Source organism: Pleurodeles waltl, chromosome 11, assembly GCF_031143425.1.
Source record: "Pleurodeles waltl isolate 20211129_DDA chromosome 11, aPleWal1.hap1.20221129, whole genome shotgun sequence".
Taxonomy (NCBI): domain Eukaryota; kingdom Metazoa; phylum Chordata; class Amphibia; order Caudata; family Salamandridae; genus Pleurodeles; species Pleurodeles waltl.
The window spans coordinates 820,519,625-820,546,167 of NC_090450.1; the positions used below are offsets into that span (position 1 = coordinate 820,519,625).

The 26,543-nt window shown below is 45.1% G+C and overlaps 1 protein-coding gene across 1 annotated transcript in view; it reads right to left on the reverse strand.

The window, feature by feature from the left end:
- The window catches only part of PES1 (pescadillo ribosomal biogenesis factor 1), a 210,061-nt gene that overhangs the window by 150,002 nt on the left and 33,516 nt on the right, over nt 1-26,543 (reverse strand). Inside the window, exons 4-6 of the mRNA XM_069214643.1 lie at nt 25,867-25,976; nt 25,589-25,760; nt 2,524-2,613 (exon numbers count right to left, since the gene is read on the reverse strand). Coding sequence (XP_069070744.1) covers nt 2,524-2,613; nt 25,589-25,760; nt 25,867-25,976 — 372 coding nt within the window. The remainder of the gene's footprint in view (nt 1-2,523; nt 2,614-25,588; nt 25,761-25,866; nt 25,977-26,543) is intronic.

Below are 26,543 nucleotides of genomic sequence, written 5' to 3' on the forward strand. Positions count from 1 at the left end.
TTAATGACCCTAAATTGAGTATTTGGGAAGCACCCATGACGCCAGGAACTCACATTTGAAGGATCTGGAAGAAGAGGAAAAAGAAGAGCTGCAAGAAAGCAAGAACAGAAGACTTGCTGTGGACTTTTGGCACCAAACCCTGCCTGAACGATTCTCGACATCAGAGACAAAGTGACTCATCCAGCAGCTGAGCATCTGCCAAGAACACCAGTAGACTGCCAGCCCTTTGCAAATTGTCAGCAATCTCCCTTGGAGTAGAAGAGCTACTCTCCTGCAGTCCACAGGCACCTAAGCAGCAGAGTTCGGTCCACACTCTTGAACTCCCTAGCTTGCCAGCTGCCGAAGCCACCCAGGAAGAGGTACCTGTGCTCCAGAAGGTCAGACCTGTCACCCCACCAAGTGTGAAAACTCCAGGACCAACAGGAGGCACACAGCACCACTTTGCAACAAGACAAGCCTGTGCGAGTCCAATCCGGACTCCCACTGCACCAAGACCAAGCAGCCGTCGAGGTTCGTCAGCACCAAAGAGACCCACTTCCACAGTGGCCCAGCTGTCCTGCTTTTTTGCACCCTCAACCCGCGAGACAGACAATCATGAGGGCCTTTGACGCACCCAGCTGACCTATCAACTCTGCACCAGAGTGCCCCAGCATGGGTCCCCAAGAACCGACTATGCTTTCCTGCTCCCAGGGTTGTTGTGACCTGAGCTCCCTGCAGGGAGCTCCCAGTCTTGTCCCCAAATCCCCTTCTGCAGCATGTTTCCAGGTGGCCCTTCTTTCCACTGGCATAGCGTGCAAAGCTGCCAACCTGGCCAGCACCTCTGTAACCCGGACACCCTAGGGCAGGTAACGAGTAACTGCTGGTGGTACTTTGGACCTTCACCCCCTACAACCCTAAGTCCTGAAGGACACCTCCCCCTCCAACCGTAAATAACTGTATGCAACATATGCCTTTTTACCCATAGAAAAGCATTGCTGAATAAAGATGTATTTAAGTGAACATTTTACTTACCTGTAAAAATCATTACTACTACTTACTTGATAAAGAAATTCTCAGTATCAAAATATACATACAAATACGTGTTCTTTTTATAAATTGGTCTCGGATTTATTCTGGAGTGTGTGTCTATTAAATGCCTCTGCGAGTACAACAAATGCTTGGCACTTCCCTCTGATAAGCCTAAATTGCTTAACCACATTAGAGAGCATTTAGTGTTATCATTTGTGCCTCTGTGAACCAATAGGGGTTGGCCTGGACTCTTTACAGAGTACCTCGTTTTGGTCCACTATATAAAGAGCTACGTTCTGCCTTCTAAGCTATAGTTAAAGACATAGATAAAGTTGTTCCTACACAGCTGGAGGAGTAGTTAAGGAAAAAAAGAATTGTTCGAGCTGCTGTTTGCCACAGTTTTCTCCCACAGGGGTACCAAATTTGCCCTGGTTGATGTTTAAAAAAAAAAAAAAAAAAAACCTTGCTTTGAAATAATTACAGAACATCAAGGGTGGGGCAGCATGGTCTGCTGGTTTAAGTTACCACTTCTCATGCATACCTGCCCCAAAGACTGAAATCTGCTGTGGGAGTCTGAGAAACCATTACAATTGTTTTGTTCCTTTCTCCAGAATGTTGTCACTACAGTAAGTAAGGAAATGGAGGAAGTTCTACACTCTTAGCATGTTAAACCCACTACAGAATTGCTGGTTAGTGGAGTTTAGAATTATGCCAATGATTTGTAGCTGGTATTTCCCAGATCGGGCAATTTCAGAGATGGGTAGAAACAGCTGCATATCACTGTCTCTTCAAAGGAATGTATTAGGCATGTTGCAAAGAGATTACATCCGACCCAGTCTTCTATCCAGCTCTCCCTTCTATATGCCAGTCTGCCCTCATGTTGCAGAGGCCCTCCTCTCCAGCTGGTGCTGTACCTCCACTCCTTGACTGGTAGCCCAGTCCTCACTCTAGCCATGGCATTGCTGCAATGGGCTTCGGGTGCTTCTCTGTGAGCCAGTAAACCTTGATATGAGTTTAATCCTTCTGTCTGCAGAGCCACTGGAATCCCGGCATAGCAGTTACCACTATATGATATAACCAGGTTTTAACCCTACCATGTTGCTACCTCACAAATCCCTCCGAGCCACAGGGCCAGACAAAATCATTATCATTTAATTTTGGGGATCTGCTCTGCACTCGTAGTGGGGGATGAACTCATGGGTGGGGCAAAGGGTGCTGTAATACTTATTTTGTACATAATTTTTTTCTTCCTTTAAGTAATAAAAAAAAATGCCCACTTTGAAAACAAAGTTGCAAGTGGAGACACAGAAATCCAATTTACTGCCCCATTTCAAGAGACACTGAATGTTGGTTAATCAGTAAAAGGGGAAGAAACAAAAAGACGTAGAAACACTTATATTTCAAACAGATTGTGGGAGAGATTCAGGAAATGTGCCCCTATTTGCATATAAAGTAACAGAACTCCTTCGGGGTCCAACGGATGGGTTGAGTGTGAGATTGGTCTGTTCTACTTACATTGTGTGCAAACACATATGGTGTAATCCAAGTAACCAGCTGTCCCAGCACCTCAGCCTGGTAGTAGATGCCTCTGATGGACAGGAACACCTACAGTCACAGGAAAAATGATGAGACTTGATAACCTTTAAGCCAGAAAGTTACTGCTACAGGTGATGTTGTAAAGGTAGTGCTATACATGCAGACACACAGAATGTAATATGTGTTTAATACCACTGTTGAAAGTGTGGAGAGACCATGACTTAAGGGAGGCGAAACCTTGAGTGGTTCAAAATGCCACTAACCTTTTTCAACAATAGGAAAGTGCAGCACAATAGGCACATCTACATATATGGTTTATACCATTTTTCCCCATATGTGTTTGTTTATAAAAAATGCCCAAACCTTGATTCAAGGCTTTACAGTTATGCAATAAGGTAAAATTACATTGAAGAGGCCTCACGATTATTAACTTAGTTGTTTGCCCTATGTAAAGTCTGAGAGGCAGTATACAGTATTTGTTAGTATCACTGCACTGTGGTACTAGCATGGAATTTCACCCTATCACTGTAGTAATAAATATGTGAAAATGTTTATATTAGGACAGTAGTTGCTCCAAATGGACAAGTGATATTAGGCCACATTTATTTTTACTCCTATGATATAAGAAAAGAAAAATTTTACTTACCCTGCAACCATCTGTTTGCAGCGTGTTGTGCTAAAGATTCACATGTTCTGCAGGCTCCTGCCATCGGATGCTTGCAATCTTTTTTTCTTCAAAGTTGTTTTTGAGGCAGAAGACTTGTGACTACCCGAAGTCTACAATGCACCAGAATAAAGATTGCTACTCAGATTGTTTTCTGCTGAGCGGATGAGTAGTGTAAGTTGAGCAGAGTGCCAAGACATAGCAGCAAGTACTGTACATTGTGAAATGTGATAGTGTTGAAAACATTTGTAATAACCAAAGACTTTCAGAAGTAGGTGAGTACATGTGAATCTACAGCACTGCATGCTACGAACAGGTGGTTACAGGCTATGCAGCATTTTCTGTTCAAGGTATGAGTGGCTGCAGGTACACATGCTCTACACATAGACTGCAAAGCAGCTCCCATTCTTCCCACGCCAACCAGTGGCTAGTAAGCAGATGTAGATTTTTGCAAAAAGTTCTCAATACAAGGCTTGTCAACTAAAGTGTGACAGTGGTCTTGAATGTCCGCACATTAGTGTCTGGTGAACATACGACTGTGTTTATGTAGCAGTTTTATAGATGTCTGCTAAAGGAATATTTCACCAAGCGAGCTTTTGGCTCCTTTCTTACGTGTGGAATGTGCTTCAGGTGGTACAAGCAGCTTATCCTTTCCCTTAGCATAACAAGTCTGTATGCATTTAACAATGCATCTAGCAATACCTGCCTTGAAAATTGGATTTCCAGTGCAGGACATCTAAAAAAATAAGTGTTTCTGTTTTACGGATGGAGTTGGCTTCGCTGATGTACTACACAACAGACCTTTTAACATTTAAGGTATGTAATGTCCTTTCTAGGAGGCTGGATGCAGGAAGAAGGTGGGCGTCTGAGTGACATGAAAGGGGGAAAATATTTTTGGAAGGAAATTGGTGTTTTGGCCTGAGGAACACCCTATCTCTGTAATCATGAACAAATGGCTCCTCTAGTGAGGACTTCTAATTTACTGAACCTTATCAGTAAAGTAGTGGCTACTAAAAAAGCCATCAACCAGGAGAAGCATATCATGTCACAGGAGTATAGTGGTTTAAAGGGAGGACCAATAATTATCATGAGAACTACATTTAAAAATTCAACACGGGCACTGGAGGCATCCTTATTGGGATGATTATATTTAATGCCTCCAAGAAGGCTCTATCAACAGATCTTATAGAGGGATAAATGCTCCCTATTTTGTAGCTAGATGCAAACAGAGAGATGTGTATGCAAATCTTGCTTTTGGTAGCTGTAGCACGTAACAGATGACATCCTTCACAGAGCCTTTAAAGAGGCCTATGTAGTTACCAATGCAGAACTGAACACACTGTTTCCTCAATGTAGTGTAGAAACATAGATGGTGGGTTTATGAGCTCACATAGGATTAGCATAGACTCTTCCGGAGGTTTGAGGAAGCCCTACTCTGAACTCAAAAAGGGATCAATCTACCAGGGGCTGAAGGTGAGACTCTGGCCCGGATGATGAACCCTAGCCTCTACAGAAAAGACGCTGTAGTCCAGGTATGTGCTAGCTATTTGCTGCTGCTCTTTATCAGACAGTTGTGAAGGTACAGAAAGACATGACTGATGTTTCTGCACAGATCCACTGCCACCGAGGCTATACGCTTTGTAAACACCATTGAGGCCATGGTGACCCCCAAATAGTAATACTCTGAGCTGGTAGTATTGTCCACTTACCACAAAGCACAGGTACCAGTGGTAGGTTGGGTGCATGGGAATATGTAAATAAGAGTTGTTGAGGGCGGTCATGAAATCCCTTGTTCAGAATAATGAGATGACGTACTGTGGGATGATCATGTGGAAGTGCTCCAACAGCATGTATTGAGTCAAAGCCCTGAGGTCCAAGATTGACCACAGCCTTTTACGGACTAAAAAGTACATAGTATAAACTTTGACCATTCGTGTGGGGGCACTAACTTCATGGCACCCTTGGCAAGTAGTTCCTGCACTTCCTCCTCCTGCAGCTGCATATATCTGTGGCTGAGTTCATGGCGCTGTGGTGGAACAACTGGTGGTGTCATCTGGAACTTTAGCCAGTACCACTGATTCTCCACCCAGGAGATGTGCGATCAGATGTGACTGGGTGGCAAGTCAGCATTTTAAGATGGAGATGCCCTTGCTGGGGCTGCCTCAATTCCTTGCCTCTCTCCGTGCCACCTCAACAGTAGGACTTAGGAGGCATTACGGTTGTGAAAGGACTAACGGTCATGTAAACCACCGAGCTGGGCTGAGAGTACAGTTTTGTCTCTCCAAGTAGCGTGCTGTTTTGGAAAAATAGTTTTTGGAGATTGTCTGGAAGGCACCCATTAGCTTTTGCAGTGTTTGGTCTGTATCTTTTTTAACCCATCATGTTGTCTACCAGCGGTCCAAAGAGAAGTCCAGCATCAAGAGGGACATTGAGAAGGTGGTGTTGAACCGGAGAGCAGAAGCCCAGCAATAAGCCTAAAAATGACTGCAAAGAACATTGTATTGATTTCTCTGGAGGCTGAATCTGTGTCCAGGGAGAAAAGAATGTTGGCAATGTATAGGAGTTAGCCTTCTTGGACAAGCTCTCATCCTCTTTAGCAGTATGCCTTTGAAAGGTGTTTTACCAGTGCCTCCATTCCTTCCCACTTAATGGTCATTCTGGGAAAGGAGCTCCACAGAACAGGCAATCGTCCATTGGGTGAATGCCTGCAATGCAACGTGCTTACCAGATGCACCCTTCTTCTTACTTTCCTTGTGAGGGGGTGTGCCACCCCTAGGAGGAGGGCCACATCTCTTTTGCTGCTGTATGGACCACGAGACAGTCCATGGAACAAGGCCTCCGACATATGGTGGATCGCTAAGAACAGGCTTATATATTTTTTCTCCACCCTTGGCGTTACCACCCAAACCTTTGGAGCTGCTATTAAGTTTTCCGTGGCACACCTTGTCATATAGTGGCAAATACTTCACCACCCTTTAAGTTTTCAACACAGTGGTCAGCTGCCTGTTGCTTTACCTCATGATATGCATTGGTGTTATCGGGCAGTGAGGCTTTCACAGGATGTCTTCCTGTAGGCTGACCAATAGTCACTCCACGGGTCATCCCAATGTGGTGCAAGCTCAAATTAAAGGTCTTGAATTTCAGGCTGGATATCAACATCTCAGTGTGTGAAAAGAGAGAACAACATTTCGAGGTGATGGTCTGAAGTGACCATGTTGGTGTTCTTTGTGTGCATGGTGATGTTAGGGGTGCAGGCAGAAGATACTGCGGTTCTGGGGAAGTGGGGTCTTCCTTATGTTTCTTCTTAGTTATGAGAAGGCTTGGTACCTCTTCAGATGTCCCCTCTTCAAAGGCTACCATTATCTCACTCCATCAACTGGCTGTGGTGTGTGAGGCTCCTCAGCAGGTGGTGGACCTGCATGGGTTTGTCTGGTAGAAGGATAAATATAGATTTTGAGTTGCCTAGCATCAAGGATTTTAGGTAGCTCAATGACTGGAGATGCCTCAGTCAAATGTGATCCTGATGAAAAGGTAATTTCATGAGCTTGTTTGGGTGTCTGCTTCGAAATGGCATTTTGTTGGATTCCAGCCTTGAGGGGCGCTGGTCTGTCCCTCAAGGTTGTCTTGGCATCAGGTGGAGTCAAGGTTCAGTAGTACTGCCTTAGGAACTCTCTGGAGACATGGGGCCTACTAGGTCAGTGCCTCTTGTGGCTAGTTCCACGGCTTGATACCAGACTCCTTCTGAACTGGCGCTCTGCATCTTGTGTTTCAAGATCAATAATGAGTTATGGGCCAAGGAAAAGTGACTCTAGGCACTATACCCTGGGCTCTTGAATTCACTATGGAGTTAGTCTCTTACCGACATCAGAGCCCCTTCACGCGTTCCACCTGCAAAACTCATTAAATGGTCTCAGTGCTCTCGCTTTTCTCAGATTCCCTTGACAGCCACTGAGCCAAAGACGCTAAGTATGTCAGTGGGGTCTCAACAGTGTATTGTGATGAGCCCAGCAGCACTCTCAGTGATATTGAGTCTTTTTTTGTTTCTGAAAGCTAGACAAGCAGAGCAGGGCAGCTACTCACGCTCTGGGTGCAGGTAGAAGTTACATTCCGGTGGTGATCCAATCATAGTTATTTGCTAATAATCTTGGGCAAAACTGGAGGTTCATTTTTTCTATACCATCCTCCTTGAAACAGGAATTTTCATTACGACAAGAGCCCTGAACAGGAACTCTTCCGGTGCAGTCTGTAAATATAAATATGCGGTCACCACTGCACACTAGATAATTCTTGTGGCGATGGATGAGTGTTCTGGATGAGTAGAGCTGAAAGGAACTGAGAAATACATGATCCCGGAGCTATTGCTGAAGTTTCCAAACCAGATGGTAGGGAAAAAAAGAAAAAAAAACAGTCTGATATGGAGTCTTTGTCCTGGTGCACTGTGGGCTAAGGAAGGAATTGCAAGGTATCTTGATATTGAAGACTTCTTTGGAGAAAAACAACTAAAAGTCCACACCCAATACTAAATGGCAAGAGAATGCAGAGCATGTGTATTTAAAGCAGCACACTAATCAAACACTTTTTTTCCACCTGTAATGCCAATGAATTTCAAAGTATATCTGTATTGGGAGATTATTAAATAATCTGGAGCCTTGTACATTTTACGATTCACCTCCCAATCTCTGCCTATAAAAATCTAGGGACATGAATAAAAGCTACTGACGCCAATCTAAGCTAGCATCTGAGAAGCTTGGAACACAACCCAGGTGAAGGAGATGGGGTCTGCAATGAATCAGCAATGAAAGAAGACATCAGCTGTTACTGTGAGAAAAGGGGGGTATCAGTTCTGAACAAGGAGCACTAGCATATCTTAAAAACCGAAAGAAAAGAGGAATTTGGCTTGAATCATGAGAAAAAAACAGGGGGTAAACATCAGCACTAAAGAGAAAAAAGATAAGCAAAACTTGCAAGCAAGAGAGAAGAGTGGCTGCCTCGAATGATAGTGGAGCTAGGGCTGTAGCTCAAAACCATACAGAAAACAGCAGTTAAAAGCAGCTAAGCTCACAATTCGAAAAATAGGGTTTCCACTTAGAATCAGATAAAATTATGGGCAAATTGTGGAACCTCCAAAGAAAAAATAGGAGCCCACCTGCGAATCACTAGAAGACAGAAAAAAGAAAACTGAGGTTTAGCTAGAAATATTAAAGGCCACGTCTGAAATCAGAGAATAGAGGGGAAAAGCTACAGAGAACAGTAGTTTGAAATCAAAGCCACTTTGGATTCAGAGAGAAATACAGTGCAACATAAAAAGAGATAGCCAGGTAAAACCAGGAAAAATGAGTACTGTGGAGGTTAGCATCATTGAGAGTGTAAAGGGTAATGACTAGGGCCAGAGAAATACAAGTACATCTTGGGATGAAAAAGAACTAATGGGTATCTTAGGACCAGATAGGATAACAGAAGTCATCTTAGCAGAAGCCAGACAGAGTGAGGGCATGTTTGGTCCAGAGAGTGCAAAGGAAGAGAGAGAGGGGAATCATAAAAATCAGAGAGAATACAATGGGGATAAATAGAAATTGAAAGGGATCACACAGAAAGAGACCACAGGACTAAAAAGGGAACAGCATGAAACTCAAAAGAACAGAATGCATCTGAGAACTAAAGATCAGATGGTACAGTTTACAGTACAAGTGAAAAGGGTACAGCTCACAACCAAAGTGAAAAGTTATGTCGTACAAATAGAAGAAAGGTCCTCAGGAGTAGGACAGAAAAAAAACTGACAAGGCAATCAAAGCCAGCATTAAGTGCCCAGAGGTGCATGCGAAATACAATTGGGATGCATCACTACATAGAGGATAAATCAGAAAGGCTGGGTTGGCATTACCACAGGGGGGAATGGAGTAGACAGAAAGCAGTGCACACCCATTGAGGGCGTTGTAAAGAAATGGCTCCCTGTTGCAGTTACCCCCCACTTTTTGCCTGATACTGATGCTGACTTGACTGAGAAGTGTGTTGGGACCCTGCTAACCAGGCCCCATCACCAGTGTTCTTTCACCTAAAATGTACCATTGTTTCCACAATTGGCACAACCCTGGCATCCAGGTAAGTCCCTTGTAACTGGTACCCCTGGTACCAAGGGCCCTGATGCCAGGGAAGGTCTCTAAGGGCTGCAGCATGTCTTATGCCACCCTAGGGACCCCTCACTCAGCACAGACACACTGCTTGCCAGCTTGTGTGTGCTGGTGGGGAGAAAATGACTAAGTCGACATGGCACTCCCCTCAGGGTGCCATGCCAACCTCCCACTGCCTGTGGCATAGGTAAGTCACCCCTCTAGTAGGCCTTACAGCCCTAAGGCAGGGTGCACTATACCACAGGTGAGGGCATATGTGCATGAGCACTATGCCCCTACAGTGTCTAAGCAAAACCTTAGACATTGTAAGTGCAGGGTAGCCATAAGAGTATATGGGCTGGGAGTCTGTCAAAAACGAACTCCACAGCTCCATAATGGCTACACTGAATACTAGGAAGTTTAGTATCAAACTTCTCAGAATAATAAACCCACACTGATGCCAGTGTTGGATTTATTAAAAAATGCACACAGAGGGCATCTTAGAGATACCCCCTGTATTTTACCCAATTGTTCAGTGCAGGACTGACTGGTCTGTGCCAGCCTGCTGCTGAGAGACGAGTTTCTGACCCCATGCGGTGAGAGCCTTTGTGCTCTCTGAGGACAGAAACAAAGCCTGCTCTGGGTGGAGGTGCTTCACACCTCCCCCCTGCAGGAACTGTAACACCTAGCAGCGAGCTTCAAAGGCTCAAGCTTCGTGTTACAATGCCCCAGGGCACTCCAGCTAGTGGAGATGCCCGCCTCCTGGACACAGCCCCCACTTTTGGCGGCAAGTCCAGGAGGAGATAATGAGAAAAACAAGGAGGAGTCACTGGCCAGTCAGGACAGCCCCTAAGGTGTCCTGAGCTGAGGTGACTCTGACTTTTAGAAATCCTCCATCTTGCAGATGGAGGATTCCCCCAATAGGGATAGGAATGTGACCCCCTCCCCTTGGGAGGAGGCACAAAGAGGGTGTACCCACCCTCAGGGCTAGTAGCCATTGGCTACTAACCCCCCAGACCTAAACACGCCCTTAAATTTAGTATTTAAGGGCTCCCCTGAACCTAAGAATTTAGATTCCTGAAACTACAAGAAGAAGAGGACTGCTGAGCTGAAAAACCCCTGCAGAAGAAGAACAGAAGACACCAACTGCTTTGGCCCCAGTCTTACCGGCCTGTCTCCTGCCTTCCAAAGAAACCTGCTCCAGCGACGCTTTCCAAAGGACCAGCGACCTCTGAATCCTCAGAGGACTGCCCTGCTTCAAGAAAGACCAGAAACTCCCGAGGACAGCGGCACTGCTCCAAAAGAACTGCAACTTTGTTTCAAAGGAGCAGATTTAAAGACCCCTGCAACTCCCCACAAGAAGCGTGAGACTTGCAACACTGCACCCGGCGACCCCGACTCGACTGGTGGAGAACCAACACCTCAGGGAGGACCCTCCGGCGACTCAGAGTCCGTGAGTAACCAAAGTTGTCCCCCCTGAGCCCCCACAGCGACGCCTGGAAAGGGAATCCCGAGGCTCCCCCTGACCGCGACTGCCTGAACCTAAAGTCCCGACGGCTGGAAAAGACCCTGCACCCGCAGCCCCCAGCACCTGAAGGAACGGAACTTCTGTGCAGGAGTGACCCCCAGGAGGCCCTCTCCCTTGCCCAGGTGGTGGCTACCCCGAGGAGCCCCCCCCTTTGCCTGCCTGCACCGCTGAAGAGACCCCTTGGTCTCCCATTGAAATCTACAGAGAACCCGACGCTTGTTTGCACACTGCACCCGGCCGCCCCCGCGCTGCTGAGGGTGTACATTCTGTGTGGACTTGTGTCCCCTCCGGTGCCCTACAAAACCCCCCTGGTCTGCCCTCCGAAGACGCGAGTACTTACCTGCTGGCAGACTGGAACCGGGGCACCCCCTTCTCTCCATTGAAGCCTATGTGTTCTGGGCACCTCTTTGACCTCTGCACCTGACCGGCCCTGAGCTGCTGGTGTGGTAACTTTGGGGTTGCTCTGAACCCCCAACGGTGGGCTACCTTGGACCCAAAACTGAGACCTGTAAGTGATTTACTTACCTGCTAAAAATAACAATACTTTACCTCCCCCAGGAACTGTGAAAATTGCACTGTGTCCACTTTTAAAACCGCTTATTGTGTTTTATGTAAAAAGTATATATGCTACTGTGATTATTCAAAGTTCCTAAAAGTACTTACCTACAATACCTTTCAAATGAGATATTACATGTAGAATTTGAACCTGTGGTTCTTAAAATAAACTAAGAAAAGATATTTTTCTATAACAAAATTGGCTGGATTTGTCTCGGAGTGTGTGTTCCTCATTTATTGCCTGTGTGTATGTACAACAAATGCTTAACACTACTCCTTTGATAAGCCTACTGCTCGACCACACTACCACAAAATAGAGCATTAGTATTATCTCTTTTTGCCTCAATCTTACCTCTAAGGGGAACCCTTGGACTCTATGCATACTATTCCTTACTTTGAAATAGTGCATACAGTGCCAACTTCCTACAGGCGTAGTGAGAAATATGTGCAAACCAGAGAAGGGATAGAGAGAGAAAGGAAAGAAACAATCACAGAAGATGCAAAGAGATACGAGTAAACTACAGATTTTGGCAGAAACAAAATACTTAATGTGAGAGAATACCAAATAAGCCTAAGATTGTTTCTAAGTATCAGCATAAACTGACAACCAGGAGTCCAAACATCAGTCAAAAAGTGACTCAATTACATCCTCTCTCTTGAAAATACAAACCTGCTGGTGTGTGCATACTGCCTACCCACTTTTAGTCCAGCACAGATAACTTCTGATAACTCGTTTGGGGCCAACAAATATTAACTATTTCTTGGCACACAAACACAAGTTACTTAACCTGAAAATGGTGCACCAAAGTAGATAGCCTTATTTAGTGCTAGCTTTACAAGGTCCAAATTGCAACGAAGGATTTCGAAAAAAGTAATGTATGTGCTTAGTGGCTCATTGTTTGATCATGCAGAAACACAAAGGGATTGGTCCTAGACCTTGTGAGTAGGACAGTTTGATGATTAAAGGGGTGGGGAGCTGGAGTTAGTTTCACTTTCTGGACAAAAGCAGTGTATTAGACCTGCATCTTAAGCAGGGAGCCTCACTTATGCACTCCTGAGAACACCTATGACAGAGACAGAAATGTTGCTTCTCTGTAATACTGGTTATTCATTGGAGGCCCGAGGGTCTTGTATCAAAGTACGCTTTTTCAATTTGGAGGTTCTCCAAAGCATGTAAAGAGATATTTTCCACTGAATTCAGAGGGGTCCCTAGAATAACTTGTGGTGCTGTTAAAAGGAGTGAAAAATGGCCCTCACCATATATATATATATATATATATATATATATATATATATATATATATATATATATATATAAAATACATGTCTCAGTCCAGCTGCTGATGCCAGGATTCAACACAGCGCAAGCCACGTGGACATTCATGGATTTGAGACAGGCCTCAAACTGTGAAAAATCCCACTACAACATCTGAAAGAAACCCCATAGAAAGGCTCACACATTAATAAATACATGGGTGTGTGCGTGTATGTGTGCGTGTATGTGTGCGTGTAGGGAAGTCCTTCTGGCTACCCAAAGAACCTCCAAAAATCCTGTATGAAATTAAAGAGACCTTTACAACTTCAGAAGGCATGCCACCAAAGCTTAAGGAGGCTGGGTATTTCCTCCTTACTAAAGACTCACTATAGAGCTGAAACACATTTTGAAGCAGATATTGAAAAAACATTAGAACAAACCTCCAAGCTCTGAACATTTGCGTAGCTTGTGACTCACAGTGATTACTGGGACAATGTCAACCTCTAAAGTTCTCCACTGTGCTAGATATTTTCATGGATATAAACAACTCACGGATAACATTTTCTTGACCCACAACGACAAACAATAGAGGGCTGGGAACTGCCCACAACCTCAGAGATTGCTGTAAAGCAGAATATGGAAAAGAATTCCAGATCTCTGGACCATCACTGGACTTTCAAACTCTCCTACACTCTACTATGCTGTCTTTCACCTGCTGCAATACCTATACAGGGAGTGCAGAATTATTAGGCAAGTTGTATTTTTGAGGATTAATTTTATTATTGAACAACAACCATGTTCTCAATGAACCCAAAAAACTCATTAATATCAAAGCTGAATATTTTTGGAAGTAGTTTTTAGTTTGTTTTTAGTTTTAGCTATGTTAGGGGGATATCTGTGTGTGCAGGTGACTATCACTGTGCATAATTATTAGGCAACTTAACAAAAAAAAATATATACCCATTTCAATTATTTATTATTACCAGTGAAACCAATATAACATCTCAACATTCACAAATATACATTTCTGACATTCAAAAACAAAACAAAAACAAATCAGTGACCAATATAGCCACCTTTCTTTGCAAGGACACTCAAAAGCCTGCCATCCATGGATTCTGTCAGTGTTTTGATCTGTTCACCATCAACATTGCGTGCAGCAGCAACCACAGCCTCCCAGACACTGTTCAGAGAGGTGTACTGTTTTCCCTCCTTGTAAATCTCACATTTGATGATGGACCACAGGTTCTCAATGGGGTTCAGATCAGGTGAACAAGGAGGCCATGTCATTAGATTTCCTTATTTTATACCCTTTCTTGCCAGCCACGCTGTGGAGTACTTGGACGCGTGTGATGGAGCATTGTCCTGCATGAAAATCATGTTTTTCTTGAAGGATGCAGACTTCTTCCTGTACCACTGCTTGAAGAAGGTGTCTTCCAGGAACTGGCAGTAGGACTGGGAGTTGAGCTTGACTCCATCCTCAACCCGAAAAGGCCCCACAAGCTCATCTTTGATGATACCAGCCCAAACCAGTACTCCACCTCCACCTTGCTGGCGTCTGAGTCGGACTGGAGCTCTCTGCCCTTTACCAATCCAGCCACGGGCCCATCCATCTGGCCCATCAAGACTCACTCTCATTTCATCAGTCCATAAAACCTTAGAAAAATCAGTCTTGAGATATTTCTTGACCCAGTCTTGACGTTTCAGCTTGTGTGTCTTGTTCAGTGGTGGTCGTCTTTCAGCCTTTCTTACCTTGGCCATGTCTCTGAGTATTGCACACCTTGTGCTTTTGGGCACTCCAGTGATGTTGCAGCTCTGAAATATGGCCAAACTGGTGGCAAGTGGCATCGTGGCAGCTGCACGCTTGACTTTTCTCAGTTCATGGGCAGTTATTTTGCGCCTTGGTTTTTCCACACGCTTCTTGCGACCCTGTTGACTATTTTGAATGAAACGCTTGATTGTTCGATGATCACGCTTCAGAAGCTTTGCAATTTTAAGAGTGCTGCATCCCTCTGCAAGATATCTCACTATTTTTGACTTTTCTGAGCCTGTCAAGTCCTTCTTTTGACCCATTTTGCCAAAGGAAAGGAAGTTACCTAATAATTATGCACACCTGATATAGGGTGTTGATGTCATTAGACCACACCCCTTCTCATTACAGAGATACACATCACCTAATATGCTTAATTGGTAGTAGGCTTTCGAGCCTATACAGCTTGGAGTAAGACAACATGCATAAAGAGGATGATGTGGTCAAAATACTCATTTGCCTAATAATTCTGCACTCCCTGTAAATACCATGGTACTATAACAATGAAAATATTTTTACTGAAAAAATGTGTGAAACCATTTGCTGGAAATATAGAACCTGGTCCCTAGAATGACTAACTGTTGATTCCCTGGAATTCAGAGTAGCACAGACCGAAATTATACTTTGTGCGCTCAAGTGATAATTATATTTTATTAAAGCTAAATAATGTTCACTGGTAGAGTGGCTAAAGACATAAGGCACCTAAGGAAACTAGAATGATACAACTGTCAGCATACAGAAAAACATCAATTCCCTCCCTCTACAGGTAGACTGGTCTGACACCATCAACGCGCACAGTGCCAACGTGAAGATGACGGGCATAAATGTGAGCCGGCTATTAACACATTCTACCACAAAATAAACAAACATTTGGACAAATGGTAGTATGAATTTAAGCATCACCAAGACTGAGTTTTCATTAGGAAGCCACATTACGCATCAAAGGAATAATCTCTTAATTTTAACAATCCATACTTCTCTTTGTGATCAAAAAGACAGGATGTCACTGTCTGAAACTGCTCACACTGGATTTCGCTCCAAACTTTACAGAAACAAGCTCCTCCTACACTACTCCTCCTCAAAATCCCCATAAACATCCCACCACTGCCAAACCACCCTATGTCATACCACCTCTAATTCATATTCAGATTCAGACATTTGCGCTCCCATTACCTCAGTACTAGGCATTCTTTCTTTAATATCAGAAACCTGGATAGTCCCAACCAGCATTCAAAGACCACCTCTCAAGCAAGGCCACACAATGCACCACCTAATAATTTGGATGTTAGCCATGGCAAGATACTCAACTCCCTATCCCCTGATCATTCGAACCAAAAGCTAATTACTTCATGCTCCTGGTTCATCATGTTGTATATACTCACACTAAAGTTCACTGCCATTTGGACCCAAACGCCACCTATCGGGTATAAGGCTGCCATCATTTGGTCATTTTCAAATATATATACACTACTCCAAACTCAAGCTTCCTCCTTTCACAAAGCACTTTCCTGCTCGTGCTTCGATACTCAGATGAACACACACTTTCGTTCCATCATATTAATTATTTCACCGGATAGAAAAAGATCATCATTTCCTTTTGTATTATTTGGGTTCTGCAAGATTTATGGGAGGACACTGCATCATACTGGTTTAATGTAGTTATAGAATGCAAAACATTACTTTTTAAGCCTTGCCTGAAAAAGTGTGTGCGCTGTTGCTTGCAAGAAATTTTGCTTACTTATTGGAGGCTAAAAGATTGCCCACTGGTTAGCTCCACTGTCACCCTCATTTCCTTGCTTCTCTTTGGTCAGCGTATGCCAGCTTCACTACCTCTTTGTGTGTTTGTCTCTCCACTGGAGCATGGCCCAAGTACTGCTCCCTTGCCAAGTGTCCTTCCACTGCTCCAGCTTTCGTTTTAGTTGCACCACTCCACAACAGTGAATATGTTTGCAGGTTGTCTTCTTCCCTTATTGCACTCTGCATTGTTGCTTCACGTGGCCGCCTCATTGCTTTCCCAGTCCCTTCCACGTTGTTGCCTGCCCCTTCCCTCCAAACCTTTCAGTCTTGTTTCTTGTTCCCTTCCAGAGGAAGGGTATGATTCCGGCCAAAATTACATTTACGTTCTAATCAATAGAAGCTGGAAGTCAGGAGAATTTTTTTGTGTGTTTTTTTTTAAGTAAGTAGTAGGACATCATAGCACTTTTTTTTGTAATTGCTAGCAGGAGCAATCTCGGAGGGAGGGTGCCATCAAGGAGGTTGTAAATGCCTCCCACCAGCACAAGCCGCATCATAGCGCCTTCTAATTTCTTTTTAAAGTCCAACCATATTGCAGAGCAGCTGCACTGCTTAGTAACATGGCTAAAAATCATGACAAAGCCAACAGGTCGCGTAGACAAGGCTTGCTGGCTTTGCCAGTGCTTGTTTGTATTCGGGAAGCAACAGGACAAAAATGAAGCGGCTAGATCGGTGTGCAACATATCTGGCCTAAAGGCTAGAACTGTCAGGAAGTATATTTAGTAAAGTTTATGGTGATGAAACTGCTTCTGAATTTGCCTGCCCTACCTAGGGGGTTCGAGTAATAGAGTTAAATTAAGGAGCTGATAGTGGTCCAATACAAAAAAAAAAAAAAAAAGCATTTGCAAAGCAATAGGGTCTCGCATTTCTCCGAGTTACAGCTATTAGTAGTTGTAAACTCCCAACCGGACTTTTCTTGCCACATTAAATGGAAAAAAAACAGCGCGATCGCGCTGCTACAGTTCACTCGTAGTGAAACCTATCGGAAAAAGTGCAATTATCTATGTAACCGGCAAAAGTGCAATTAACTATGTAATAGGGTCACTGTTATGCAAAGCGCTCGACTTCTGCCAAGTGAGATCGGGCTGCGAAAAAAAAGATAAAAAGTGGTCGACAAACCTGACAGGAAACAGCGAGCCTCGCATGTTTTCAGTACTTGGTCGCTGCGCTCGAGGAGGGCTAACCACCAGAAAAGGTATGACGTATGCATGCCTTCCACTAATGAAAGCAAGCAGATTTTAACAGGCAAGCCCGCAAACCAATGAAAGATACTGACGTGACATGGACGGGGCTCTGAGCCCTATTCTAACTCCTAAAGCACCTCGCAAGCGCATGCGACGCAGGCTCGACCCTTAAAATGAAGATGTTTCAACATTTGCTGCAGTGTTGTAACAACTGAGTCATGAGACGTTTGGCTCAATGTCTGAAATATGTCAACACACAGAAGAACCTAAGACCACAATTTCAGATAACTAAGATGTCTTACTGGGCATGTAAAGTGATAAGTTGATCTCTTTAGGTGGCAGAATCAAGAATGACTGGTCAACAGATGCTCATCATCCCTCTCAATGATGGGGCACAAAATTGTACGACAAATAATTCATTATTTTTTTTTTAATACATACTAGTTGCCACAATTTAATTTAGAGATGCTTACTAGTACACATTTAACCGCTTCACTGCCAAGGCTTTTCCTCCTCCTGTGCCACGCCTTTTTTTTTTTGCCTATTTGGGGTAGTTTGCGCTTAGGCCCTCATAACTTTTTGTCCATATAAGCTATCCACGCCAAATATGTGTCCTTTTTTTCCCCAAACATCCTAGGGATACTAAAGGTACCCAGGGTTTGTGGGTTCCCCTGGAGGAGACCAAGAAATTAGTCAAAATACAGCTAATATTTTTTGTATTTATTTTTTTCAAAAAATTTGAAAAAAAGGACTGCAGAAGAAAGCATGTGTTTTTGCCCCTGAAAATGGCATCAACAAAGGGTTTGCGGTGCTAAAATCACCATCTTCCCAGCTTCAGGAACAGGCAGATTTGAATCAGAAAACCATATTTTTTTTCAACACAATTCTGGCATTGTACTGGGACATACCCCATTTTTACTATTTTTTGTGCTTTCAGCCTCCTTCCAGTTAGTGAAAGAAATGGGTGTGAAACCAATGCTGGATCCAGGACAGCTAAACATTTCTGAAAAGCAGACAAAATTCTGAATTCAGCAAGCGGTCATTTGCATAGATCCTTCAAGGATTTCCTACAGAAAGTAGCAGCTAAAATAAAGAAATGTTGAAATTGAGGTGAAAAAAGCCATTTCTGTTCACGTTTTCTTCTATAACTTTTTCCAGCTATGGCAGATTTTGAAAAAGCAATATACAGTTACGTCTGCTGCACTCTTCTGGTTGCGGGGATATATAGGGCTTGTAGGTTCATTAAGAACCCTAGGTACCCAGAGCCAATACATGAGCAGCACCTTGCAATGGGTTTTCATTGTATACCAGGTATAAAGCAATTCATTTGGTGAAATATAAAGAGTGAAAAATAAGCATCAAGGAAACCTTTGTATTTCCAAAATGGGCACAAGATAAGGTGTTGAGAAGCAGTGTTTATTTGCACATCTCTAGCATGTGAATTACAGTCCATTTCTCAAATAGACTTCTTTTTTTTTTTTTACACACTGTCTTACATTTGGAAGGACAAAATGTAGAGAAAGACAAGATGTGTCTAGGTCTCGTAGATTTTTCTAGATGGCAGCGTCCCAAAATCCAAAGAGTGCAGCCCTCACCATTCCAAGAGGGACTATTTTGAGAGTTACCCAAGCTCTCCTGGCCCAAATGTAAAACCAAAATAATCAAATGTACTCTTGCTTGTCGTTGGGATAAGATTTTGTAGTGTGCAGAGAGGGGTGAGTTGAAAGACTGTTACCCCCTTCAGTTGGGGGTGGGGCACAACCATGCACATACTGGTTGGTAGCCACCACCCCACTATCTTTTATTTATTTTTAATTACCTGGCATCTAGTAGGCCTTCTGCCCCTTTCCCCCCTACTTGTGGCAAGACACCGAGAATCTATATCATCTAGCTGTAGATCTAATGAACTTATCCCATTGGTAACCATATGATAAAAGTTACATAGCTCAAAAGAGAACATGGGAACCTACGTCCCCGCTATCAAGGGACCAGAGCATTTTCACAAACTTGCATGTGCAATGCTGCAAAGATGAGAAACTTAAAAGATGCAATGCTCATCAGGTGTCTGAAATGACATCTGCATCAAATATTCAAATTGAAGGATCTTTTAATATTGTATTTTTAACTGATACCCACTTGGGACAGCATGGACATCAAACACTACACCCAGTCTTGAAGATGAGAAAATTCTTTAAAAACAACAAGGAAACAAAAATAATATTAGTTTAAGGAAATGCCTCCTTGGCATGGTTACCCCCTGACGCTATGTTTTTATTTGAAAGTGTGCTGAGGCCTGCTAACCAGGCCCCAGCACCAGTGTTCTTTTCCTAACCTGTACTTTTGTTTACACAATTGGCACACCCTGGCATCCAGGTAAGTCCCTTGTAACTGGCACCCCTGGTACCAAGGGCCCTGATGCCAGGGAAGGTCTCTAAGGGCTGCAGCATGTCTTATGCCACCCTGGGGACCCCTCACTCAGCACAGACACACTGCTTGTATGTGCTGGTGAGGACAAAACAAGTAAGTCGACATGGCACTCCCCTCAGGGTGCCAGGCCAACCTCACACTGCCTATGCAGTATAGATAAGTCACCCCTCTAGCAGGCCTTACAGCCCTAAGGCAAGGTGCACTATGCCATGGGTGAGGGCACCAGTGCATGAGCACTGTGCCCCTACAGTGTCTAAGCAAAACCTTGGACATTGTAAGTGCAGGGTAGCCATAAGAGTATATGGTCTGGGAGTCTGTCAAACACGAACTCCACAGCACCATAATGGCTACACTGAAAACTGGGAAGTTTGGTATCAAGCTTCTCAGCACAATAAATGCACACTGATGCCAGTGTACATTTTATTGTAACCTACACCCCAGAGGGCACCTTAGAGGTGCCCCCTGAAACCTTAACCAACTACCCGTGTAGGCTGACTGGTTTTAGCAGCCTGCCACACTCGAGACATGTTGCTGGCCACATGGGGAGAGTGCCTTTGTCACTCTGTGGCTAGTAACAAAGCCTGCACTGGGTGGAGATGTTGATCACCTCCCCCTTGCAGGAGCTGTAACACCTGGCGGTGAGCCTCAAAGGCTCACCCCCTTTGTTACAGCACCACAGGGCATTCCAGCTAGTGGAGTTGCCCGCCCCCTCCGGCCACGGCCCCACTTTTGGCGGCAAGGCCGGAGGAGATAATTAGAAAAACAAGGAGGAGTCACTGACCAGTCAGAACAGCCCCTAAGGCAACCTGAGCTGAAGTGACTCTGACTTTTAGGAATCCTCCATCTTGCAGATGGAGGATCCCCCCAATAGGGATAGGAATGTGACCCCCTCCCCTTGGGAGGAGGCACAAAGAGGGTGTAGCCACCCTCAGGGCTAGTAGCCATTGGCTACTGCCCTCCCTGACCTAAACACACCCCTAAATTGTGTATTTAGGGGCTCCCCAGAACCTAGGAACTCAGATTCCTGCAACCTAAGAAGAAGAGGACTGCTAAGCTGAAAAACCCTGCAGAGAAGACGGAGATACCAACTGCTCTGGCCCCAGCTCTACCGGCCTGTCTCCCCACTTCTAAAGACACTGCTCCAGTGTAGGAAGTTGGCTCTGTATGCACTATTTCAAAGTAAGGAATAGTATGCACAGAGTCCAAGGGTTCCCCTTAGAGGGAAGATAGTGGCAAAAAGAGATAATACTAATGCTCTATTTTGTGGTAGCGTGGTCGAGCAGTAGGCTTATCAAAGGAGTAGTGTTAAGCATTTGTTGTACATTCACACAGGCAATAAATGAGGAACACACACTCAGAGACAAATCCAGCCAATAGGTTTTATTATAGAAAAATATCTTTTCTTAGTTTATTTTAAGAACCACAGGTTCAAATTCTACATGTAATATCTCATTTGAAAGGTATTGCAGGTAAGTACTTTAGGAACTTTGAATAATTACAGTAGCATTTATACTTTTTACATAAAACACAAATAGCTGTTTTAAAAGTGGACATAGTGCAATTTTCACAGTTCCTGGGGGAGGTAAAGTATTGTTATTTTTAACAGGTAAGTAAGTCACTTACAGGTCTCAGTTTTGGGTCCAAGGTAGCACACCGTTGGGGGTTCAGAGCAACCCCAAAGTTACCACACCAGCAGCTCAGGGCCGGTCAGGTGCAGAGGTCAAAGAGGTGCCCAAAACACATAGGCTTCAATGGAGAGAAGGGGGTGCCCCGGTTCCAGTCTGCCAGCAGGTAAGTACCCGCGTCTTCGGAGGGCAGACCAGGGGGGTTTTGTAGGGCACCGGGGGGGACACCAGTCAGCACAAAAAGTACACCCTCAGCAGCGCGGGGGCGGCCGGGTGCAGTGTGCAAACACGCGTCGGGTTTTCAATGATGTTCAATGAGAGACCAAGGGATCTCTTCAGCGGTGCAGGCAGGCAAGGGGGGGCTCCTCGGGGTAGCCACCACCTGGGCAAGGGAGAGGGCCTCCTGGGGGTCACTCCTGCACAGAAGTTCCGTTCCTTCAGGTGCGGGGGGCTGCGGGTGCAGGGTCTTTTCCGGCCGTCGGGACTTTAGGTTCAGGCAGTCGCGGTCAGGGGGAGCCTCGGGATTCCCTCTGCAGGCGTCGCTGAGGGGGCTCAGGGGGGACAACTTTGGTTACTCACGGGCTCGGAGTCGCCGGAGGGTCCTCCCTGAGGTGTTGGTTCTCCACCAGTCGAGTCGGGGTCGCCGGGTGCAGTGTTGCAAGTCTCACGCTTCTTGCGGGGATTTGCAGGGGTCTTTAAATCTGCTCCTCTGTAACAAAGTTGCAGTTCTTTTGGAGCAGTGCCGCTGTCCTCGGGAGTTTCTTGTCTTTCTTGAAGCAGGGCAGTCCTCAGAGGATTCAGAGGTCGCTGGTCCCTTGGAACGCGTCGCTGGAGCAGGTTTCTTTGGAAGGCAGGAGACAGGCCGGTAAGTCTGGGGCCAAAGCAGTTGGTGTCTTCTGTTCTTCCTCTGCAGGGGTTTTTCAGCTCAGCAGTCTTCTTCTTCTTCTTCTTGTAGTTTCAGGAATCTAAATTCTTAGGTTCAGGGAAGCCCTTAAATACTAAATTTAAGGGCGTGTTTAGGTCTGGGGGGTTAGTAGCCAATGGCTACTAGCCCTGAGGGTGAGTACATCCTCTTTGTGCCTCCTCCCAAGGGGAGGGGGGCACATCCCTAATCCTATTGGGGGAATCCTCCATCTGCAAGATGGAGGATTTCTAAAAGTTAGAGTTACATCAGCTCAGGACACCTTAGGGGCTGTCCTGACTGGCCAGTGACTCCTCCTTGTTATTCTCATTATTTTCTCGGCCTTGCCGCCAAAAGTGGGGGCCGTGGCCGGAGGGGGCGGGCAACTCCACTAGCTGGAGTGTCCTGTGGTGCTGGAACAAAGGGAGTGAGCCTTTGAGGCTCACCGCCAGGTGTTACAGCTCCTGCCTGGGGGAGGTGTTAGCATCTCCACCCAGTGCAGGCTTTGTTACTGGCCTCAGAGTGACAAAGGCACTCTCCCCATGGGGCCAGCAACATGTCTCGGTTGTGGCAGGCTGCTGGAACCAGTCAGCCTACACAGATAGTCGGTTAAGGTTTCTGGGGGCACCTCTAAGGTGCCCTCTGTGGTGTATTTTACAATAAAATGTACACTGGCATCAGTGTGCATTTATTGTGCTGAGAAGTTTGATACCAAACGTCCCAGTTTTTAGTGTAGCCATTATGGTGCTGTGGAGTTCGTGTTTGACAGACTCCCAGACCATATACTCTTATGGCTACCCTGCACTTACAATGTCTAAGGTTTTGCTTAGACACTGTAGGGGCACAGTGCTCATGCACTGGTGCCCTCACCTATGGTATAGTGCACCCTGCCTTAGGGCTGTAAGGCCTGCTAGAGGGGTGACTTATCTATACTTACATAGGCAGTGAGAGGTTGGCATGGCACCCTGAGGGGAGTGCCATGTCGACTTACTCATTTTGTTCTCACCAGCACACACAAGCTGGTAAGCAGTGTGTCTGTGCTGAGTGAGGGGTCTCCAGGGTGGCATAAGACATGCTGCAGCCCTTAGAGACCTTCCCTGGCATCAGGGCCCTTGGTACCAGGGGTACCATTTACAAGGGACTTATCTGGATGCCAGGGTGTGCCAATTGTGGATACAAAAGTACAGGTTAGGGAAAGAACACTGGTGCTGGGGCCTGGTTAGCAGGCCTCAGCACACTTTCAATTCAAAACATAGCATCAGCAAAGGCAAAAAGTCAGGGGGTAACCATGCCAAGGAGGCATTTCCTTACATACACCCTCAGCAGCACAGGGGCGGCCGGGTGCAGTGTGCAAACACGTGTCGGATTTGTCGTTGAAATCAGTGGGAGACCAAGGGGTCTCTTCAGCGATGCAGGCAAGGGGGGGGGGCTCCTCGGGGTAGCCACCACCTGGGCAAGGAGAGGGCCTCCTGGGGGGTCACTCCTGCACTGGAGTTCCGATCGTTCAGGTCCTGGGGGCTGCGGGTGCAGAGTCTTTTCCAGGCATCTGGATCTGGGAGTCAGGCAGTCGCGGTCAGGGGGAGCCTCGGGATTCCCTCTGCAGGCGTCGCTGTGGGGGCTCAGGGGGGGGGGGGGGCAACTCTGGCTACTCACTGTCTCGTAGTCGCCGGGGAGTCCTCCCTGAAGTGTTTGTTCTCCACAAGTCGAGCCAGGGGCGTCGGGTGCAGATTAGCAAGTCTCACGCTTCTGGCGGGAAACGCAGTTGTTTTAAAGTTGCTCCTTTGGAAACAAAGTTGCAGTCTTGGGTGAACAGGGCCGCTGTTCTCTGGAGTTTCTTGGTCCTTCTAGAGCAGGGCAGTCCTCTGAGGATTCAGGGGTCGCTGGTCCCTGGGGAGAGCGTTGCTGGAGCAGTGTCTTTAGAAGTGGGGAGACAGGCCGGTAGAGCTGGGGCCAGAGCAGTTGGTATCTCCGTCTTCTCTGCAGGGTTTTTCATACAGAGCCAACTTCCGACAGTGTACTTTCTGTGCTAACTTGTGTCCCCACCGGTGCCCTACAAAACCCCCCTGGTCTGACCTCCGAAGACGCGGGTACTTACCTGCTGGCAGACTGGAACCGGGGCACCCCCTTCTCCATTGAAGCCTATGCGTTTTGGGCACCACTTTGAACTCTGCACCTGACCGACCCTGAGCTGCTGGTGTGGTAACTTTGGGGTTGCTCTGAACCCCCAACGGTGGGCTACCTTGGACCCAAACTTGAACCCCGTAGGTGGTTTACTTACCTACAAAAACTAACAAATACTTACTTCCCCCAGGAACTGTCGCTAATTGCATTAAGTGTCTAGTTTTAAAATAGCTATGTGATTTATTTGAAAAGTATATATGCTATTGTGATTATTCAAAGTTCCTAAAGTACTTACCTGCAATACCTTTCATTTGAAGTATTACATGTAAAATTTGAACCTGTGGTTCTTAAAATAAACTAAGAAAATATATTTTTCTATACAAAAACCTATTGGCCTGGAATTGTCTCTGAGTGTGTGTTCCTCATTTATTGCCTGTGCGTGTACAACAAATGCTTAACACTACTCCTTTGATAAGCCTACTGCTCGACCACACTACCACAAAATAGAGCATTAGTATTATCTCTTTTTGCCACTATCTTACCTCTAAGGGGAACCCTTGAACCCTGTGCATACTATTCCTTACTTTGAAATAGTGCATACAGAGCCAACTTCCTACAATTAGTAAAACTAACATTGTTTTTCAAATGCCATGCATAATGCACTGAGGATCTATCCTGCCAATTTCCTTGAGTGACACTTTTTTGCCGTTACATTTTGTTTTTCTCACAGTACTAAAAATAAAAATGCCCCGTCGTTGATTAATACAACATAGTTCTTGAACCTAGATAAATATTCATCTTTTTAAAATTGCTAACAAAATATGTTAGGATGTCAGGTTTTTTTAAGCTATTGGGAATTAAAGTCAAAAATGAATAAAGGAAGTAAGAATTACATTTGTAAGAAAGTAGAGGATCCCTGTATAAAGAATACCAGCTATCATCCTTAGGTGACTTAGTTTTACGCTTGCTCTGCTACAATAACAGATGTTGCTATGACAAGTCCACAAAGTGATGTCACGTGAGAAAGCATGCCAAAACCAATGCAGCCCTCGCCCTCAAAATTAAGTTCTGACCTTGCGCAAGGAGCGCGATACAATAACGTAGTTCATGAATTCAACGGTGAGGCGGCGGCACAGCTGGATCGTCTGAACATGGCATTTCCCGGTGCGAGGAAATGTGGAGAAGAGGAAAGCCATGGACAGTGCATCATCAAGGTCTCGCAGAGCATCAATGAAGGTCGGGTATCTAGCAGGTAGAAATAGCAAACAGTATATCATAACAGATGGGAGGAAAACAGTGAGAGAGTTTGTGTATTCTAGGACACAGAGAATAATCCAGCCTCTAACTTCACCTCTCTTTGACGATGTGATCCAATCTATAGCTAGGTTTATTTTCTTTAATCCGGTCTGCAGCAGTCCACTCGCCCTTAGCGCATGCCTTCCTAAGCTTTCTGACAAAGACCTGGCAAGAAAAAAGAATAAAAAACATTAATGCAGGAAAGAGAGTTAAAGAAGAAATCTTCTTGAGATATGGAGTACTCCTCTTTCTGCTCTGCAAAGATTTTGGACCCTCTTCATGCAATGTGCCACTTGATCTTCTTAAAAGCCATTTAGGATACTATGCAAACTGCACACTCAGTGCTAATACCTTCTTTAATGTCTGTGCTCCTCTAGGCCTTATGCAGGCTGTTTTGGGTGATGAGTATTTGACAGTTACTGTAAAACAATTGCCAGAACTGTGAGGCCTATCAAAACATTTGGACAAGGGGAAGGGACTTATCTACTATTTATCCTCTTAGCCAAGTTTAATATCACAGCTAACATGAATCGCAGTAAGCCTGCACTGCCATTTTAGGTAGTTTTTAGAGTGCTAAAAAATAAACCCAGGTGTCCATTTTTTCTCCCTCAGGTGCAACAACTGTAATTACTCCTGAGAAGTACTTTTGAAAATGTTTAGATTGGCTAGGGAACCCTACATGGCGGCTTTACCTACTGCTGTGGGGTGTACCACTGCATTACTCGCATTTCC